The 22,903-nt window shown below is 37.6% G+C and overlaps 1 protein-coding gene across 1 annotated transcript; it reads right to left on the bottom strand.

The window, feature by feature from the left end:
- Positions 1-2,168: 2,168 nt before the first annotated feature.
- LOC103769985 (dedicator of cytokinesis protein 4-like) lies at positions 2,169-21,955 on the bottom strand (the record flags this gene model as incomplete). Its single annotated transcript, XM_008937235.1, has 13 exons — positions 2,169-2,594; positions 5,588-5,649; positions 6,615-6,728; positions 9,200-9,272; positions 11,371-11,538; positions 12,692-12,801; positions 13,019-13,100; positions 13,591-13,711; positions 13,979-14,100; positions 14,449-14,568; positions 16,409-16,492; positions 19,997-20,173; positions 21,869-21,955. Coding segments are annotated over 13 exons (1,746 nt in total), but the record flags the coding sequence as incomplete, so codon positions are not given.
- Between the last annotated feature and the right edge of the window lie 948 nt (positions 21,956-22,903).

Below are 22,903 nucleotides of genomic sequence, written 5' to 3'. Positions count from 1 at the left end.
TTCCATATTAATATTACGCAGCAACCAATAAAAATGTCTAGGTAAACGAACTTTGTGAAATATTTTGCTGCAAAGCTGACTTCAGTAATGCACACAAATGATAAAGTCATCGACTCTGCTCACTGCCAGAAGTAAAAAAAAAATATTAAAAAAAAAGCTTCAGAAGAAAATAACACTGATTCATACTGTGCTAAAGCACTAGTCAACAAAATCTATTAAACTACAGAGGGGTGACAAAAAGTAAAATCAAAGCAGCTTTGTTAATCTTACTTGTGACAACTTATTTAAATCTCAGACATTACCTTATATCAGCATAAATATGTAGCCTTCTACGTCTTTTAAAATGTAGTTACAGACACAAAAATGTTATAGTAGAAAGCAAGAGCTAGTTCAAGGAATTTGAGACTTTAAAATCAGCAAGATACAAAGCTAAAATTCATATGTTTCTTTTCAAGTTATGAATACTTTCACTAAAACATAAATATTTAAACATATATTAATTTTTTTCTGACATTCAAAGTTGTAAAGTCAATATGGCAGAATTATTGTTAAAAGCACATATTTACAAATATTCTTTTTTCCATACATAAAGTATTTGGCATAATTATAACAATCTTACTGCATACACAACTGTTTGCTTCTTTTTCACATAATGGTACACTCCTTATTAAAATTTACCAATTATGTACAAAAATACTTGAACATTTATTATAGAAAACCTCTATAACTACCATCAACAGCTTGTAACTGCTGAAGGTTTAATTGAGAGAATATAAAAAGTGGTCACTTGCTTCCAGTTAAACTATCAACAAATCAAACACATGAAAATCAACATGAGCTTCCCAACAAAAGAGGGAGAATGTTTTTAACGGCATGATTTTAAATGCAATTCACACATCTGTTCCCAAGCACGTTAAACAGTCAATAAAAGAAAGAGGATACAAAAAATACATACAGAAGGTGCTTTTTTTTTTTTCTCCCTCCACATTCCTACAGCTTGGCATTAGCTTTACAGAATTCTTCAGATGCCAGTCACTAGTATACAAACTAAGGCCAAACATTATTCTCCTACAGGAAAGATGATGGTGATAAACTCAAGCTAAAAACTAAATCCAAAACCTGACTCCACTGGTACGTACACATCCAAAGAGCTGTTCAAAGTTTTTACTAGGTTTTTAGAGAATTATTAATGACCTCCGCAATTAGCTTTTGAAATTTATTGATCAGTAACCAGTAATTCGTATCTTAAAAAATTTGTTCCTTTAGTGTATTGCCTTGGTACTAGTCAGTACTGATTCTTCTACACAAGTTAAGTGAACAATTAATTTGTACTGACTTCATACACAGATCGTATTTTAGCATGAACTTTCAAAAACAGCAGAGAGCCTCCTCTAGCAAACTGCTAGCTTTTTGAAAACCAAATCAACAACAAAACATTAACTGGAAGAATAAAAGTAAATTGCACCTCAAAAAGAAAAGGATGGGTCAGGTACAGTAATACACTAATGGCACAAAATGAAGATTCACCAGAGTGGTGCTGTACACTGAATGAAATGCAGGTATTTTTTCATCTTAAAAATAACATAAACCAAGCATGTTTCAAAAATTCCAAACCACATTCTTACAGAAGTTCTCCGCAATATAACTTGCATTATATCTCCGTGTTTCCACAGACATTTGAAATGACCAACCTTTTCACTGGATAAGAGAAACAACTTTCAGCCTACTTGCAGAAACATCCTAGTCTACAGACTACTTTGTTAGAAAGCGTGCATTTGTCTCTAGTAGTAAACATCCAGTCAGTATATTCTGCATTTTGTGAGAAGCATTCGGCTAACTCAGCTGAGAGTTGTAGGGTTTTAGATTTAATTTTTTAAATAAAGTAAAAATAAAAGCATTTATCAGTATTCACCACCATGAAATTAAAAAAAAAAAACCCAAAAAAACCCAACAACAATCTTCTCATTTGTGCTTCCAATACCTGGCAACCTAAATTAGTAATTTCATTTCAAATGTGCAACATAATATTAATAAGCATTTCAAAATTACTCAAAAGAAAAGGTGGGTGAAATATTAAAGTGCCTAACTAAATGCATTTTACCATTTTTAAAAAATATTATTTCTTAAACGGTAAAGAATTGGTTGCAATTAAATATAAAAGTGGCTTCTCATAGCTGAGAGACTTTGCGGGGCAGAGGCCTGGGCCGGGGAACCTGCTCAGTCCTCCTGCTGCTGTTCTCCAGGTTGTTTGGGCGCACCAGCTGCGGCTTGGGTGGCAGCGCCGGCGGGTCCGCGGCGGGCGGGATGGAGAGGCTGTGAGGTAGAGGAACGGGGCGTTTCAGAGTCCGCTCGTACACGCTGTAAGGCGGGGGGGTTTTGCTTTCTTTTCTCACAGGCTCCTCGGAAGCGCTGTAGCTTGGGACAGTCACTGTGGGTTCGCTGCCTTGGCTTTCAAAGCCCGATGTCTCCGACGTGCTACAGCGGCTGAGCGAAGAGATGCCGCTGCTGTAACTCCCGGACAGCACCGGGGAGTTGGATATGAGCCCCGAGGACTGGTACTCCACTGGAGATGGTGTGAATGACTGCACGGTCCCCTGAAAGAAGAGTGTACTTGAAGTAAACAAGGGAGAATATTCCTGTGCTCAGACTGAAAACATACAGACATACAGCCCACAGACTCTGAGGCTTGATAAACGTAGATAGGTGCATCCCTGTTTCATGAAGATCCATCAAGAAATCAATAAAAAACTCATTTCAAGAGTGCCTAAGTACACCTTAAACAGTGCTCATGCCAGTAATTCATATACGTGGAAATAAAACTATACTTGAATGTATTACTATCATAATACCCTGAAAAAACGTGGAAGCCTTTAAAATGAACCCTCACTTTTCCTTGGTTTAAGTGTAAATCACAGCCCTGCGCAGGCCATATCTAGTGGTGCCCTGCCCCCTAACGCCAAAGCACAGGACATGCATCGCTGTCATTGCTGCTACTTCAGCCTCCTAAGTTCCAAGTTCGTTTTCCAAGGCTTTTCCTTACAGGTTTTGTGCACTGTCATGCAACAAAAAGGGCATTTACATGGTGGCATCGTTTCTGAGTGTGCCCTAATATCAGCGTTGAAGGTGGAGCGCTGCAGGTCTGTGGGGAAGGTGAGGGACCGGGAGCTGAGGGCTCAAGCGGCAACAACAGTGCTGACAAAGAATAAAAGGCAGGGACAGTAAAGCCCTACCTAAAACCATTAAGCAAGCCTATTCTAGTGAAGCAACTTCAACTGAAAACTATAGAAGGTTAGACTGTACTTTGCAAGCTGAAAAGTTTTTGCAACTTATCTCATATTAACTGGAGCCATCTGAGACAGTCTAGACTTAATGGCCTCAAGCACAGGCTAAAAAAGGGATGGAGAAATCACATCAAAGGCAAATTTCTCACCCCAACTCTTGTTAGACTGGTTGGCGCTCAGCTGCTCAGCTTGAGGTGAGAGTGTGAGCCATGCAACAAATAGTGGGGAGGGAAGGAAAAGGAGAGGGGGCAGGGGTGTAGAGAGCTGGCTGCACTAACTTTATGCTGTTGAGAGAATTTTAGTTACCCATCTAGGACTGGATCCACAGTGCACTGAAAGCAATGGGAAAAAAAATAATTATTTGCATTGGTGGGTTTTGTACTAAGATGGCCTTCTCTGGCAGCACAGAACAGTTGGACAAAGGCTAAAAATTAAGCCCTGCATCTAGCTAGGGAAAAGCAGAGCAAGTTTTATTACAAGCTCAATGAATGTTGAAGACATTTCAGACATTGTGAAGAGCCTGTTTAACTACTTGTTTCAACTTCCATTCCTCTGCACATGAGGAGGCTCTAGCTGCACTCCCACCTCCACAAACATCCAAGGGTCAAGGTTTTCAAGTAAATTATGTAATTGGTTCAAGTTCCAGGCGTGCTTGACACTTGGATTAAGTGACCATGGATAGAATTTAGGACCTTTGCTTTTGTTATTCAGAACAAGAGCAAATATGTGTAAACGCTGCCTGCTTCAATTCGGGAGCTGAGCAGGAGTGAGCACTTGGTTCCTGACAGCAGTGTAGACAGCTTGTACCAGTGGTAAGAAACAGTCTAGACACCAAAACAGTTTGGCAATTCATGGATGCTCAAAGTGAGATCTAGCAACTCTCAGAAGTATTTTTGGCCATCATTCATCTCTCAAGCAGCAATCCAGACCTTGGCTGTAAAATGCTTAAATTCTGTCCAGGCCTTTAGAAGAAAATAGGGACGTTTAAAGCTTGTCCTAAAAAGAATTACCAGTACTAAGTCCAATCAGGAAAAATGAAAGAATTGCTCACCTTTTGTACACATTCCTAGTAAGCAGTACAAAACCTGGGATCAGTGCTTACTTCAGCAGAAGGTATACTATGATAACAGGACTGTGAGGCACTGTGATGGCCAGCACAATTGCTCTGTGTTGACCCTGGACCATTGTGCAGCCACAAGTAAAAAATGTTACAGGCTCATACAAATGGGAGAATGACTGTGGACTTATGACCAGGGACCTCAAGGGAAAGGAGGCATTTTGAGGTACCACTTTCCTCCTTCTCAGGAGACATGTACTTCTGCAGCATTAGTTAGGCACTGGATAGCTGAGACACCACTTTGCCAGGGCTGTCTCCTTGCACCTGAAGGACCAGTCATGCTGCTTTCTGTTTGCTCTCCTTCCAGGCTGTTGACCCTCAGATTTCTAATTGCGGAATTTTCTCTGTTTCAGTGGGGTGGTGGAAGCTATCCCTGAGACACGTGTGCAGGTGTGCAGTCTGTCAATACCAGCGTTTGCCGGGAACACGCAGGCTGCACATTCGTGTCCCCAGGTGCTGTGAAAGACATTTCCTGGTCAAGTTTTCCAACAAATATGCTGTTGTGCAACAAGTGGGCACCAATACATTAAAATATGTTGAAACAGAAATGAAGATAGCTCAGTTTATCTTGGATTCCCAATTGCTATGGGTGTTTAACTGCCAGAGAAGAACCGACTCTTGTTCACAGCCGGCGCTTAATGTTTCCTACTGGCCGGCTTCAAATTACATCCCACTTCTTACACAGTCTTCCTGGATTGTTCTGCAAAGGAAATGGGTATTAAAGTGACTGAAGCAGGGATGACTCTCGAAGACACCCTCTAATCAAACAGCTCTGGATGCTGGAGGAGTAAGAGGAACACGTTGCACAACAGGTTCTCCTTAGCTTGCATCTCCCCTTTTGCCACTGTTGGAGACAGAATTCTGGATTAGGTGGACCACTCAACATTGATTTGTTATATTCCCTTCCATCCACGGACTCATGTGATCTTGATTATCCATGTAGATGAGAAGCCTCATATCAAAAGGCTAAAGATTCTCCAGATTAGGTTTCTTGCTTGCAGTTTTGAAAATCTTCAGAGCGGATGTAACTGTTACGGCTACTTACTCCTGTGAATCGTTTTCATATAGGCATATCACAATAAAAGGAAAACATAATAAAATCCCAAATATTGTATATTAAATATATACTCTCTACCTCACAACACACACAACTGTCCCACAAAAGCAATTCACTGCAATAAGACAATACCTTCATCGGTGATCTGCCAGCAGGAGAAGGGGAAATGGAGGCAATGTGTCTTGCTGGTGATGCTGTAAAGTCAGAAAGATTTTAGTGCACTTGGCATTGCAATTTTCACTAAGAAATCTTTTTAAGTAGATAGGAGATCATTCGATACAGAAGCATTATCTCTGGTTCCCTCTAGGTATTCTCTCGATGGCTGCAAATTGTTTTAGATATTTTACTTTGTTCTCAGGATTATCTTGCAGTACAACCAATGAAGTAGAAGGAATTTCTGCATCCATCTTCTCTGACAAATTTTATATCACTGTAAATTGGTTTCTGTTCTACCAATTGATAACAGAACTCAAAAAAGTCAATATAATAAGTTTTCCCCTCCCCTTTTTGTTCTTCTCTTAAGATATACATTATGTATTTGTATGTCAGATAAGAAAAAAAAAAAAAGACAATACATAATGTATTTGTATCAGACATTTAACTGTAAATATACTGTAAACATGCCTGGACATACTTTGAGGCATAAGTCTAAAACACAAGAAGTATCTTCACTCCCTTGAGAATAATTATATTTACAGTATCACTCAAGCAGCCTTTCCTTTAAATGGAAATTAATCTTTTGAACGGGAAATTGGTTATAGTAACACAACTAATGTAATTCCATGATTGCTCTGTATTTTCTGACCAGTAAGGTTCTTTGTGGTTAATGATCATTTCGATTGCTAACCTCCAATTATCATAAGATCAAAAGATTAAATTTGATCATCCTCCCCAGTACCAGCATGAACTGTTGGAAACTACTCAGTCATTAATGGGAAGGGGCAGAATATTGGAAACAGGATGCTACAGAGAACATTATCAAGATGAAAATATCTGCAAAGGCAGTTCTATAGCCTTCCACATAAGTAATCAAATAATAAATTAACCTGCCCAAGAAGTTAAACATTAATCAGAGTGGAAAGAATCTAAGCCCTCAAGTAAACAATTTTTTTTTTTTTTTTTTTTACTGGAACTTAGCCTGAAATGTCCATTTACCCACCAGTCTGTGCAGGTCTTGGTGGTACGGGAGGAGATATAAGCTTTCCACTTTCTGATGTGTTTCTGGCTTCCTTCCCACTGTCTAGGCTCCAGCTGCTTGGAGTGGTGTTTACAGCTGGAAGAGAATTGGCATAGAAAAAATGGCACAGGCATCAACACTTCTAGCTCCCCGATTTGCCTTTACCCAGAGTGAAAACGTTTAACAACTTAACAAGCATGCCTGAAAAGCTTTGACGATTACATCAGCATTTTAAAAGCTTTTAAATAATGGCTGTCAATCTCCTGGTTGCCTGATGTGTGCATCTGGCCCTCAGGTCACTTCACTATGCTATAGCCCTTGGGACCACCACCAACAGTAGCAGCTGAGACAGCGCTCTGCTGCACTGCAGATCCAGCCACAAAGGGAGATAAGCTTGAAGTCTGTTAATATAATCAGTCTGTCTTTGCACCAGACTCCTATTTAGAGGTCTCTAGTCAGAAGGGAACAGACTATTCATAAACTGTTTCCATTAACTCATTTTATATGCAGAAGGGACTAGAGAAAGGAACTTGCCAAATTCCAGTCAACCTCCCTCAGAAAGCTTTCTCTGCTAACAGTCTACTGTTGACTGCATAGGCTACAAACTCAGAATTGAAAGAGGTTGGAAAGAAAGACACAAAATGGAGGGAGAAAAAAAGGGAAGAAATTAAAGGGGGGGGGTGGGGATCAAATTGAAAAATTATTTTGGACTGAGAAAATTTAGATACACTGTATCCCTGGTCAAGGATCTCTGCTTGATCATGTAAATTCACTCTCTCCTTGACATGCATAACATTTGTTGTTGTATTTGTCTGTGTTACCTTTACCAAATTCCATGACTTTATTTGAATGATCTGGTAAGGCCTGGAACAGCCTCCTTAACAGGACTGCTTTACCTTATGTTATTCAAGGAGCCACCAATATTGGAGAGAAGTCAGACAGACAGAAAGACAGGGCATTTAACATGGACAGCACAACAGCTAACTTAAACCCCACAGTTTTTCTTACACATCCTGTAAAAAGGTAGAAAAAAAACCCTGCTTCAAACCTCCCTCATGCTCTGAAAAAAAAACCAAAAAAACAAAACCATACACCAAAACCCTGCCAGCTACAAAGCCTCAAACATCTTGCCTTGCCATGACAGTTTCCTCCTTATCTGCTCGTTTCATTGCTGTGTACAGAGAACCACATTCAAGGACTCTGTGCTCATTTATAAAGATGAAGTGAAACAAAAGTATTGCTGCTAACTGATGGTATGAATTATTGCTATTATAGCAACACCAAGGGCTCTCAGAATGACTGCAATCCCACTATAGCAGTATATATCAGACTTAATGCATAGAGGGCAAGTAATGTTTGTTTCATATCTGTAACAATATTGTTACAGTATAATTGCACATTAGTTGACCCTGAGAACAGTGCACAGAATAATCTATTTTCTAGAGGATCATTTTGCTTTTTATTGCCAAAATATGGAATACGTTGTTTGCTTTTTATTGTAGGCTGTCACCTAGCAGTATGGCTTTGCCCTCATGCTAAAAATGACTTGGCACCAGACTTAAGTACTTCAAATGCCTGAATCTCTTGACAAGCCAATTTTTTTTTCTTTTAAGTCACCCAAGCAGTCAGTTCTTTGGACTGCACAAGTCTCTAGGAGAGAATATTTTATTTTAACAATTATGTAATATAGTTGGCTGCACAGGCCAGTGGAAAAGTTTTGCTATTTCCATGTTAAATTATTTAATGTTTTTCATCCCTGTGAAAAATTCCACACTTAAGCTTTCATAAAAACACTTATAAAAATCAGCTCTTACTGATAAAAATCTGATCCCCGGTCAGTTCTTGTTACAGTATATACTTAAAATATTTATTTTCAATATACCTGTTTTACTGTATCCTTTATTCACTCTAGCACAAAGTGCAGTGCATAATGGAATGATAGAGCATATTATGGACATAGAGCAGAGAATGAAATCGTGGCACAGTAACTGCCACTGACATTGAATTTCCCCATGTGCTAAGTTATAAAAGGCAGTACTTTGTCTATGGAAATTCATAGGTTTCTCATTTATTCTAATTAAAAACAAACAAAAAATCTCCAAACCAAACCAACCACAAATTGATCTTTTCCACCAAAGTGTAACTCAAAGCACAGTGACTTATATCTGGTAAAGAGAACTTGCAGCTATCAAACTTCAGGACGCTATCCATCTCTTTAGCTTCTCTCTGTCCCCTTTCCAGAAGTTCTTCTCCAGGGCTCTTCACTCTTTACGTCCCTCCCGAGAAGCAGAAAGGACAGCTCTTACAGGCAGCCTGCTGCTCCATCACCCTATCTGCAGACTTCTGGGCTCTTTGGAGTACAACACCCAGTTCAAATAAATACCATGTTCCCAACTTTTTGGCAAAGTGTTCTGAAACTTAAGAGTGTTAATGGAATTTAGTTAGAGTGTCTTGAATGCTGGAGATGACAGTATGCATTCAAGAGAATTGGCATTCTACAGGAATATGAGAGACTGATGATATTTTCCTTGCTTCCAAAGCTGGCATCATGAAGCATTTCCACTCACCTTTGTCAGGGCCAGGCAGATTGGAATCACTTCGTGGCAAAGCACTGTCTCCAATATGATTAAACAGCATCCTCTGTAAATTGAGAACAGCATGTTTTATGCATGGGTCTTGTTATATTTCAGTAGCCTTTATGAAAACAAATATCTTTTTGTTATTCTCTCCACCACAAAGGTCTGCTTTGGAGGTAGAGTGATAAACATTACCTAAGAACACAGTTTAATAAAAATGTGTGTATAAATAGGGAGTAACTAGTTTTTTGAAAACTGTATGCACTGGAGTTAGAGGGAGGATTATTATGTACTGAATTTTGACAGTTTCCAGCTTCCTAAAAAACAAAATAAGACTCATTCCTCAAGCGCTACCTTGATAGATTACTAAACAAGTGCAGGGATAAAGCTGCAATAATTTCACTGCAGAAACAGGATCTAACAACGTGTAATGTTTGGCAATATTCAGGTTATGGCTTGTTATCTTAGAAGATCATTATGTATTATTTCCAACCCTGACTATTTTGGTAGCAGTTTTCTTATTCCTCATATGGATAAGAGCTGACTTATTGTCTTTTATTTTCTGATTTTTTTTTTTTTTAAAAACAAACAACTACACATTAAATTTAGAAAACTATTTTTAAATTCCAGTAGTTATTTCTTTTCTGCTGGTTTATCTTGATAACAGATGTAAACAGCATACAGGTAATCCTACAGGTGATTCAGATGTATTTTCCAAAGGAAAGAGGAATGATAAAAGTTTATTTTTTTTTTCCCCTCTAACGTAAGATCAGAGATTCTGTGAAATCCAAATCAAATCCTATTCTCTTATCTCATTCTAGTGTTCACAGACAACCATGCTGAGACAATGAGGCACCATGTGGTGGTTCCATAAGATGAGAAACACAGCTGTGAAGTAATCAACATTGATCTACCAGGTTGCAGCTCCATGTTACACAGTGAGGAACAAATATTGGCCAATTCAACTCAACTTAAACCACCTCATAAAGAGAATGCTTTGGTGGACTTTGAGCTACACTAGATATACCTGTCTATGATGTACTAGAGTCATACTGGATGAAGTCACATCTGTTTTCCTGGAGATACATCAAAACTGAGGTGGTATAACTACATCCGTACTCTAACATGCCAGGAAGTGTGATCATGTTTCTGCCTTGCCTGGATTGAATGTTGACTGCCTAGTGAGTCTGCAGTGCACTAGGATCTGGTGGGCAAATGTTGAAGTTTGTTTTCTGTTGTGAAGCTAAGAAGCAAAGGCTGAAAAAGCAACTGAAATTAGGGGAGATAAAGAGACAAAAGTGGAATGAAATACAGAGAAATGAGGACATACTACCATGAAATATAAAACCATATGAAAGAACAAGAGCAATTACAAGATGTTTAATGAGATGCAAAAAAAACCCCAAAGTGTGAAAGCCAAAAAGCTGCTTTAAGAAGAATAATAGTGCAAAAACTACGGAAGCATTCCTCTTCAGAGCATGGGAAGAACTGGAGAGACACAGTACAATTGCTCAGCCAGAGATGAAAAAGGAAGCACAAATGGATGTTGACAGCTGTACATAGATAACTTTGAGCATCAATTTCAGTGAGGAAAGCAGATGAAATACTGCTGTGGTCTTGTTCTGTGGAGTCCATCAAACTTTCTTACGTGAGGTAGCTATGGCCTCAAAAAGACTTGATTTGGACATGTAGTGAAGGAGTTTGCCTGTGTATCTCTTTATTGGTTGAAACACTGTTGTGAAAATTGTATTCGTTAAGCCATAACAAAGGCATTCATAAATGGGTGGTCATTTCCTCATTAGCTTTTTGTGATGCTCCAGCCAAGACTGTTGATGTTAACTGACGTTAGAATAAAAATAGCAAGGACGAGGAACAGTTTGTGCATCTAAATTCTAATAAGACTTGCAAGTATCTCTAGATACCTCCTTACAATTGTCCTGACGATTTCTTTTCCTCTTCTTAATCAGAAGGCAGAGAATCAGAATTTTGTTTCTCATCACAGTCCGTTGTTAATGTTCAGGGAATAGAGCACCAGAGAAAGAAATTCCACCGTTCCCCCAGAAGATATACCCTCGTTTATGGTTATGAGGGCAGAAAGAAAATGTCAGACCTTCTCACCTTTGAAACACTTCACTGTTCAAGCAAGTCAGTTTTCTACTTACCCTCTCTTGGGACACTGAGGGTAGAGACAGATTGGGAGATTTTCCTGCTGGGCGAGCCTCAGAGAGAGTGGGGACTGGGCCTACGAGCTCCTCAGCCTCCCTTATGGAATCTCGGGTAGAGTGGGGGATAGAAGTCGCATTCCACTTGGCAAAGCAAGAGTTTGCAGTCTGGGAGCAAAAATGGGACAATTTTTTCTTTGCGGCAAGCTGTAAAACCGCACTATTTAAAGAACATCTCCTGATCTTTCCTGTATGTTGGCTTGGCTCCATGACCCTTGAGAAAGTGCCCAATAGACGTTATCAATAAGTAGTTCTTGAGAACTGTCCTTAAGTCTGGCTAAGCTTCAGTATTACTTCTTAAGCCCTTAGGTAACTGCATGAGTACTTAAAAAGAAAAGAAAAAATTAAATCAAGACCAAATTCAATAACTGAAGAAGCGAGGGATAAGAATACAACTAATGAGAAGTCAACAAATTGTTTCTAAAATAAAGGATCCTGGACTATCAAGTTGGTTTTTATTAGAGGCAAAATTTCTGGTGGAAATGGGAGTGTTGAGAGGAGAGCCTTTCACACTGCAGCCTTTTACACTGTTTTGTCTTTCTCAGCTTCAGCAAGAGGTGCGTTGTGTGATGGCATGGATTAAAACAGCAGCTGTGATAAAGGAAAGCACTTTAGGGAAAGTAGGCCCATTAAGAAGAAAAGATGAAATAAGGACTCAAATTTGGCCAGCTCACCAAGCTCATTTTGCATTTCAGATAACTCAGAAGATACAAATATCGTACAAACCTAGGTAACAGTAATTTTAAGGTAAGAACACAATTCATTCTTTTCTCTGGAATGACAAAATGTCTTTCTTTTCTCAAACTACATTGAAAAATAGGATTTTCCACATAGAATTGGTTATTATCTGACAGTGGCTAGGATTAGCCATTTCAGAAAATACAAAAAGGAGGTCAACATGGACAAATGCCACGATAACAACTTTTCTTCCTTTCTTCCTCCCTAGATTGCACAAATGCTGCTGTTTCACACAAGCAGGCTGCATCATCTGGTAAGTCTTTGCATCTCTCTCATTGCCATGAGTAAATATCAAACCCCAGATCTAAACCTAGCCAAAGCATGCAGAAATGTAATCAAGCACCGTGTATTCTGTTCTCATCTCTTTTCATTTTTCAGTATTTGCTTATAAAAAAAAAAAGCCAAACCATCAAAACTGCCTTGAGAATTAACAACAGTGAGCAGATGCTGAACTTGCTTGAAGTTCAAGTGCCTTTACCATCTTAGCTACTTGTGCTCAGAAGACTCCCAAAGAGCTTCCTACCTGTGAGGATTCCAAAGGAGTGGGGTAGATGGCACTGCAGGGCCTCTCTCTGGGGGACAGGCAAGAGTTTTCTCGGGAATGCTTATGTTTGTCAGACAACAGAGGAGAGGCTAGAATATAAATATGTCAAGTGATTAAATTCATGCAGTGAAGCTCTCATATTTCAATTCTATGCTTATGACAAAGAAATTCTCTATCCCAAATAATTCATATTCTTCAAACAACTGGCTAAATTTGATGTCTGACCAGTGATACCATATAGAGATCGAGCTGTGTAATGTATCAAGTATTATTTAACATGGTTTATCACAGGAGATGAGCACTAACCTCTGGCACTGGATGGAGCAGAACTGGTCACGTTAGGCGAAGCAGAATGAGTGGAACTCAGGCTTGAGGTAGATGGACTAGGCTGCGTATAGAAGAGATGCTGTTGTTACCACATCACACTTACTGGTTTGGAAAACATGCTTTTCACTAAAACAACTTGTAGTTTGTTAGGTTACTTTCTCTGTATTTAAAAATAGCAAACCAGTATTAAAAACGTTAATGTAGCTACACAAAGATGTAGTAAAATATCAAATAAATAGAAAATATATTAAAGTAATTACATTGCAAGTGTGACACCTGGACAGAAAAGTCCAGGTCAGATGACTTTGCATCTTAGTAAATTGCTGCTAATTGCCATTGTAAAAGATTCATGCCCTAGGTTCAAGAAGAAAGTTACATAAAACAATCAGTCTTTCTAAGCTGAGGTAAGTAGCCCTTTTAAAGATTTGTTTTTTAAAAGAAGTATCAGCAATAATTTTGAGATTTCTGAATTAAATTAGAGAAATATTACATTAGTAAACAGCTTTGTAAGAAAGATTCTGTTTAGTCTGAAGAATGACAATAATTTGTACCTGCATGTTAAAAACTTCATCAGAGCTTTCTGATTGCCCAGTGATATTGCTGACTTCAGCAGAAGCTTGGGAGGACAGTGATGAGGACGAATACCGATTGACAGCTGGGTAGCTCAAGGGACTATTATAGGGGTAACAAAATACAAAATGGTTAACTCTAGTTGCCAATATTTTTTTTTCTTCCATGGGAAAACAGCACATTTATTAATCTCCACAGTTTATTTTGGATTTATTAGAAGAGAAAGAGAATATATTTCTATAGGTCAGCTATTCATGCCTGAAGACACTTCAGGTAGACCACACAAGGAAGTATGCAATTAACAGAAATATTTTATGGGTCATCTTCCATGAGTAACAAAAGGTATTAATTTCTAATATTTTAACTTGCCTGCGTCGTGGTATTACTCTGGCACCATCGGGACTCATAGAAACAGGCATGGAATTTCGGCATACACGAGGACTTCCATTTGGGAAATGAATAGGGCTAGCTTGTACACAGGCAGAAAATTCCTGGTGAGTAGTTAAAAAAAGATCCATTAAAATGAATGCAATATCATTAAGCATTTTGTAAGATACAGAGAGTCATTTGAACATTTATACCTGCATATTGGATCAGCTTCATCATAGTAAGAAAAATATTTTAACTCTTCTCTGATGATACTTTCCCTTTAGTAAAACATGACTATTTTTCTCTGCACACAAAATTTATTAACTTTCTTTTCGCTTTGTGGTACTGCAAGAATGCTACAAGATGTAATGTAGACAAACAACCAAAAGATGTCACTATTTGTTGCTTAGGAAAATTAACTGACTGCAGCTAAATGGTCTCCTGGTTTATCCATACACCTGCTCACTTACCTGTATTCCCAAGCTTGACTTCATCACAAAGAACTGATCCACCAATTTTTTGTGCAATGGCCTCATGTCCTGTGGCACCACCTTTTCATGCACTGCCAAGCCAAATTCTAAAATCTGGGCCTGCAGAAGAAACAGGAGGAAAGAGGGGAAAAAAAATATATATTTTAGATCCATTTTCTTTAAGATTTCATCATCAAATGGAATACAAATTAAAAAATCCAACAAAATGCAAGTTGTATTAAAAGTGTCTGTCTAAATCCTGACAGACTTGTAATCAAATAAGGCTTAAGACCAAAACTAGTAATACTCAAGGATTTATGTCTTTTCTCATTTTGCTGTTCAACTTCCCAAATGATTTAGTCTATGTAAATTCAACTGTAATAAAACCCCATTGTGGATAACAGTGAAAAATCTGGTTGAATGGCAATCTTACAAAGGAGCAGTTCTAAATAAAAGCAGTTTTCCTCAAGAATAGTTATAAAAAGCATGAAACAATAATAATGGCTACATCTACCAGAGACCCTGTAATATATTTTCCATGAAGTCCATGGTTCCCTATCCTATTCCAACTCCCCAGAGACCTCAGTGAATGGTGGCTTTGTGTATATTCTTGATGCAAGGCACCACAGACTTCAGAATAACATTGCTAAAACTCAAACCTTGCTCAAATTCGGTCACAGGCATTTAAAATACTGAATTGGTTACATAAGAAATCAGATAAACTTGAATTTAAAAACAAAATAGCTACACCATGCTGTCATATCTTTGGATGAGAGCTACTAGGTGACGTTTTCAGGCAGCCTGCGAGCGGGCACACAGCTGCACAGCATCACTGACCCAAGGTCAGGACCACAGAGCACATCCATCCATGGTCCTGGCCCTTCTGAGTGCTCTGTGCTTTCTGTTAAATCATCTGTGGGTGCCAGACAGGGTTTAACTGCTAGTGTTTGGAACTTACGTTTTTGTCATGGGAAGTTAATAACTCCAGTTTTCAATTGTAAGGGTCAGTGAGATTAACTATAGCTTGAAAAACCAAAACTACAATGTAAATTACTATATATTATCTAAATTAAAGTGAGCTCAGTAAACCTATTCTAATTGATTCTGTCTGAGGATCTGTTCTTCGGTGGATCTGGCCAAAAGATACCATAATGCTGACAAAAAATTGGAATTTCCACCTTGCCAAATTCCAACACTCTGACTTCTTTATCCCAAGCTGGCAATAAAGTTTGAAATATAAAAGTGCTGCATAGAACAAAGATAGACAAATCTCAGTTAAAAACACTGAAACACTTAAAAATATCATTTGACAAAAAGAACTTTTTACCAGCATTTTCAAATGGAGACACTTCATATTTGAGGCTGGTAGGTTGTTCTCTTATAAATAAATGAAGACAATACAAAAGTCATATAACGCATAGAATACCTATTTAATCACTTGGTGTTTACTGCCTATCTACTTTGGCTACTATTACTAGACATCTTCCATCATAATCTGAAGTTGTTTTGTTTTTGTTTTTGTTTTTCTCTTCTCTTTTGATAAACCTTGTAGTGAAAAAGTCTGTTCTCTTGTAGCAGTAAAATACATCACACAAATCTTTGCTGAAGCCATCAAACGTTTCAATGAGATGATGTTTATTCCGTAATATTGGTAAAACATGTCGTGCAAATATTTCCATAGGAGCATCACAAGACAAAAACCTGCCTCTAATTCAACCTTTAATTTAGAGCAGTTTGAAGTGATTAAGATGATGATGACAAAAGCTAAGAAAAAAAATTAACATGACCCAGAAACCTGCTTGTATAGGAAGTTACTGTCTACTTGGAATCTAATTCAGAAATACTGAAGAACATTGAGCAATTATTAACCTTTGCAATTTGATATTTTATTTTGAGACGCTTTTAGCCAGAACAGCTGAGCAGGCATCAGGAAACCTAGTCAGTCTTTTCCCTGCTTTACCTGCTCAAGCATCAGCTCTCTCAAGCGTGTGATCTTCTCTCCATCCTCTGGGTGGTTCAAGACATATTCTTTGACAAAGAATGCCTAAGCAGAATAAAATCACAAAGTAACAAAGTGAGTAGAAATACATTGCCTAGAAACTTTTGTTGTTTATTTGTTTCTTTTTTTTTTTTTAAAGTGTTATATATCTTTTCAAAACAAAAGCTCCTATTTATTGTAATACAGGAAAATAAATGCTAACTAATTAATTATTCACACGTGCTTTGGTGGAGACTATAGGCAATTAAAATGTAGCCACTCGAGTGGAATTTAGTATTTGTTCTAGGACAGATCCTGAATCAAATTTGGAAAGTTGCAAAAGAGAGCTGAAACCAAACACAGGTCACCTGAAGTGTCTCTTCCCTGTTAATTGTGACATAAGAGTTTCAAATAATTACAAAGAGTTAGATTTTCCTCTCTTTTCATATTAGGGGCTTCATTACACCTTAAATGTGAAGAAAACTTAAGAACAGTGTGGAATTGTATGTTATTATATGTATAGGAGCTGTGACATTATGGTCTTACTCACTCTTAATATAATTAATGTTTTTAAAGAACTCACAGTGACATTGATGTCAAAACCCCACACTTCAGAAGTATCTGAACAATATCCAGATGTATTCATGAGCTTACATGACTTTCCACCCCATCCCTGATGCTCAAATTATACCAGCTATAGTACTCCAAAATAGTTTCAACCCACCAGCAATAGCCTGGACATAGCACTCCCTCGTTTGTTCACAACTGCATCTTTCTTAACATGGCAACTATCCTACCCTGCAAGGGGATTATATTGAGTTTATAACAATTCTTGACACTATTCACCAAAGAAAATGCCCAGTTACTAATCTGAGAGACTTCTAGACCTTCTCAAAAATGCATTTGTCACAAAAAGTGTCTGTACACTTCCCTACACGTACACACGATTTTCTATCCGTAGAGTTGAGATGATAATAGTGGCTGCTTTGTGCTGCGTTTTCCCTATGAAACTTTTTTAGTATTTCCCTCATATTCTTCTCATAATGTTCTCCATCCAGCTTTAGCTGTTAAAATCTTTGCTATGCAGAATCATTTGTAAATATAGGGAACAGTGGAGCTGTAGGTAAATACACCCTTTCCTCTGATTCAGTTCCAAAATTTCATGGTATGACAACCCCCAACAAGGAAGTGCCGAGACCCATCTAGAAAACGCTGATATTGCAAGAAGAACATATATTTCACACGGTTCTTTCACTGCAGATAAGCAGAACTGTAAGAATTTATGTTTAAACTGTTAAAAGGAGCCCACTGATAATTGCTAAAATCCCAAATCTCAGACTTCTGCCAACTGATGTTTTTTTCCTCCTCAGCTAGAAGCTAAATGTTATTTCAATATCATGCAGGTGGTATCCCAGTGGTTTCGGGATGAGATTTATACAGATCTGTAATATGAGTCAGATATGTAATAATCTAGCTTCAAAGAAAATCACCAGTACTTTAAAAAAAAAAAAAAATTAGAATTTGACTAAATCTGGTAACGTCCTTGGAACTGGAAGTTTCCAATAAATTAATCATGAAAGTGCCTCTACTCTTCTAGCACATGTAAAGGAGCTAAAAGAAATGTAAGTTATAATACAAATTGCAGTTTGAGAGGGCAGAAAACACACTCTTTATGCTTTTCCTACAGTATTGAGGAAAATATAAGAAAAATCAGAGGTTCAACCTACAGTCAATTTTTAGCATACGTGAAGGTGCTGCAGTATAACTGTTACTTCTGTAAACTTTCCTGGAATCTGTTCCTGTTATACAATCGGTGAAAGCTTAGCATTAACACCTCCAACCCTGGCCAAAACAGTGAATAATTAGAGATAGCTGGGTTTTATCCCATTTGAGAAAAAGGATGAAAGAGTCAAGAAAGCAGCAGCTGGCCAAAGGATGTTTTTTGCTGTGTCTTAACACTTGTTAAAGCTTGGAGGCTGCCTGAGGGAAGTAGGATAACTGTAAAGACATAGTCATGCTTACCTCAAGACCTCACGGTCCAAGACTGACTGAGTTTTGAACTTTGTGCAGGGCAGAAGCAAAGCAAAAGAAACAGGTAGAGAAAAGCATTTACAGAGGAGAGGAAAAGAAGGAAGGTAGAACATAAGAAGTGATAAAACAGGAGGAAGACATATAAAGACTGAAAATGGGACATGTAAAGAAAATGAGACATGTAAAGAAAATGAGAGTGGAAAAAAAAACCAACAACAACAACACAACTATTGCTAAGTTTTGGTGTTTACAAAACAAATTGGTGAAAACTGGTGTTTTAGATATATAGCAAAAAGAGAGGGGGAGGAGAGAAGGGAATCTAAACTTGAAGACTGTCTAGGAGATGAAGAATCGCAGCTACGAACAGCAGTAAGGAAGGAACAAGTTTGAACCTTTTATACGCTTGTGAAGAAGGGCAAGCTATGCACCAAGCTAGCTCTGACACTGCTAATCCAAAGCAGACATAGCTCCAACATGACTGTATTTCTCAAGGGACTCCCTTCCTACACTTTACTATCCTAAATAGTTTTGTTGTTGTTGTTTAAAAGCAGCTGGGAAACATCAAACATGACACTGCTTTGCTTTAGTCTCACAATTTTCGTAACATTGCAGTTTTGATGACAGATTCTAACACTACCGTGGACTCAATTTCTTGTAGCTTAATTTAGATGCAGTTTTATCAGATTTAACACTGTTGAGTGAATGCTGAGTTTTGTGGCCTTTGAGACTAGTAGACAGAATGTTATTGAACTTGACATTTTAAATGGAAAAGGAAGAACAGCAGACTCAAGTATTTCATAAGACTTAGGAGAAAGAGGAAGATTAATCTGGGCTGAAAAAGAAACAAACCCATACTTGCTTTTTACTGTGGCTTTAAAATCCCACAGAACTTTGTGGAAATACAGCATCCCAAAGACTTAAGGTTCTCCTAAGGTGATTCAGAGGTTATAATAATGTGGACCAACTTTTGGGAACAAGTCCAGTGTTAGACATTTTTTAATTAGATGTATTATTTCTTAACAGATTTTCCCACAGGATGGCTTTCCTTAAAAATGTGGAGAGGAGAAAGAAGAATGATCTAGAAATATATGGCTCTTCAAGATGATAAGATATACATACATATATATCTACCTTAAAATTAGAATGCCACTACACCAAACTAAATCTGCTGGTCAGCCAGGAGTAGCTCCTGATCTAGAAGAGCAGGGGGGACGGGATTATATTATAATAACATAGGTTCAGTTACATATTTCATTAAAGATTCCCAAAGAGATCACTGAAGAATGTAGGGTAACTGTGAATAGATTCATCACTGGAGTAAGTTTATGGTACTATCTTCAGCAGAACTGTTGTTTCAATACAGCTGTACCTGATATTTCAACATGAACTCACCCAAAACTGCAATATAGGGCTAATTATTATTGATATAATACTTTCTGTCTCAAATTCATACAGAGGAGCTACATCTGTATAGCAGAAGAAATTAACAAGAAACTGTCTTATGACAGGTTTTTAATAAACAGAAAATAAATTGCTTACCTCTTGGTATCTAGCAACTCCACCATTAACTGCTGCATCAATGACCCCATTTAGACACATGGTGAGAGGGTTAATATTTTGCATCTGTCGAGTTTGACACTGACTAATCAGTGTTCTCAGCTGCTGGTTCTTGTTTTCTAGGACTTCAATAGCATTCTCAAGGGGACTCATTTCCACCTGAAAGTGGAGTGAGGAACATCACACACATACTTCAGTTGAAAGATGAAAGATATTAAAAGTAATTTTTGATTTATTTAAAAAAAAAAAAAAGTTACTTTATGTTCTAGAGTATTGGGGCAGAAAAACATCTTCTCAACTGGCCTATACTCTTTGAGTGTACACTCTGAGCAAAGAAAGAATGAATTTTATCATGTGATCAAGGATCAAAATAACAACCCTCCCTCTCTTGTGGATTCACTATCTGACCTTGAGAAATGCTCAGCCCCTGCTGTCAAACACTCACACGTTTCAGCCTGTGGGGAACTCTTGGAATCGAGGGCTAAACTGTGCTTGGTAACTTTACCTAAATTGGGCTTGAGGTCAGGGAGAGCTTCACTGTGCTTAAGGGCACATGGCAGATCTTAAGTATGTGTGAACTAGTTCCCCCAACCAAAGTGAAGTCAACAACTAGACATTATGTTTGAAGAGTTTGAATGTAAGCTTTGAGCCAAGATGATAAATTATAGTCAAGGGCAGTCCTTGAGTGGTAAGTGCCTGTCCCCTCTAGAAGGTGAGGAAGCTTTTCTCACAGGTAGCATGAACTGCGAAAAGCAAAAAAAACTAGGCTATGGGAAGAGTACCAGGCTTGGAGATGCTCTAATTTACCACAGCATGCCCAAGTACATGCACAGGAAAAATTATTACAGTTAACTTTTAGAAATCTTGAGTATAATGGGAATATGAAAGTAAACTATGTACCTTCATGTTAGGGGTCATATTAACCCAGTAAGGACTCAGTAGATGTTAACTAACAAAATTTCTTACATTACACACATCTTTTTTTTTATTTTTACTAAATTCCATTTTTGGTTTTCTACAGGAGAGTATCAGGATGGTGAAAAAATGACATTTTGTTTCTATTATAACACAAAAACACAGCAGAGTTTTAGAGAAAATCACTTGCACAATGGTATCCTTATATTTAATGAGGCTATTGCAAGATAGGCTTTGACAGGAAGGAAAATTGTTACAGAAGTTATATTCCTGGACTCAATAATTGACCAATTATTTAGAGATCTTCAGAGGAGGAGCACTCTTCCAAATACATTTGAAATTTATTTAAGGATATTCTCACAAAAATAGCAACAGGGAAGAAGAAATTACAATGTATCAGTAACATACAACTACATTAGGCCTTATTCCTACAAGGTCTGCACAGGCATCCTTCCCTTCCCATGCTGAGAACTGGGAACTTCAGCATACCTCTAGGCTGACACAGAAATATACCCACATGATGTTCATTAAAATGTACAGGAACTTGGAGAATCTTTACTTTTCAAGAATACTGAAAGAGATGTTATGCTATAGATATTATAAGTAGTAAATGTTACATCTCACTGAGTTTTTAGAAAGTAACTTGCTGATGTGAAATATTGCCTTTGGTTGCCCATTATTGTTCTCAATTTTTTTTTTTTTCTTTTTTTTTGCTGTCAACTGTTTAAATGAATCGTAAGGGTAGTTAACAATACTTTTCAAGGTAAGAGAAACCAGACAACTCAAAATATTTGGTAAATAATTTTGCTGTAACCAGCTTGAACACTTCCTCAAAGAATATCAATATGGGTAATAAATTTTAAAGTAGTCCATTAAATAATATATGATAAAGGCAGTAAACCAACCAACAATATGTGTTGTCATCAGTCTCATACTCACTACTTCACGTTTTTCCACTTCAAACCAACGAGATATTCCAGGTAAACTCTGCACCAAGATCAGTGTAGTTCTCTCCACCCATAGACTCTACAATAAACAAAATCAATTATTTCCCTAATTTGCCTCTATAGTTTTTCTTAATTATTCCCAGTTTTCTTTATGAATACCTTCATTTAAATAAAGTATACATTAAAAAAAAAGTATTAACATCCAAATTTCTACTGAAATGTCTATACCAGAAGCCTCTAACATTCACTTTTCACCTTACTTTTTAGGTCCTACTACTAAGCAGTAATTTCTGCTGATTCTTCACACTCAAACATGGTATTATTCTATATTATATATTGGCCCCTAATCGCCAAAAGTCAGTCACAACTACTTAGCATTTTAATATTCCCTTTCCAAGTTAATATCTGAGAAGAGGGAGAGTTCAGAAGCAGAACAAATTACAGATCACACAGAGTCACCAGCTCTCCACTGTGAAGTCCTATTTGAGATTCCATCATGCATAGCTGATGGGACACTCAAAGGTACTACTGTTAAACACTTTGTGCAAGAGGTTTGTAAAATGACAAATCAACATAGGATACAGCTTACACAAAATATATATAAACTGTATAACTAAAATAAAGCCCTAAGCTTTAATTAGAGAACAGTGGCTTAATTTAGCTCAGCTATTACTCTTAGCTTTCTTTTGTCTAACTTGAAGACAAAATCATTATAGAATAGTTTTCTCTATGTGTCTGAATACCAGAATATATTCTGCATCAGGCTATGTTTCTAATGGGTCAGAATTAAAATTACACCAAAGAATAAAAGATGAAGTTTCAGTGTGACATTTTTATTAGGAGGAATACAAGTCACTTACATACTAGGGTAGGAACTATTGCTTTTCCTTGACATGATCTCTAAGTCCAGAGGTAGTTTTTAGTCTTGATATCACATGAACAGAACATTATGCTGCAGTTTAGTCAAAACTGTCTCACCCTTGTTCTAGGAAGGGATAACTGACCACTAGATGGATAAAGAACTGGC

The sequence above is a fragment of the Merops nubicus genome, unplaced genomic scaffold (genome assembly GCF_000691845.1).
Source record: "Merops nubicus isolate BGI_N331 unplaced genomic scaffold, ASM69184v1 scaffold14100, whole genome shotgun sequence".
NCBI classification, from domain to species: domain Eukaryota; kingdom Metazoa; phylum Chordata; class Aves; order Coraciiformes; family Meropidae; genus Merops; species Merops nubicus.
This window is presented reverse-complemented; position numbering and strand designations above follow the sequence as displayed.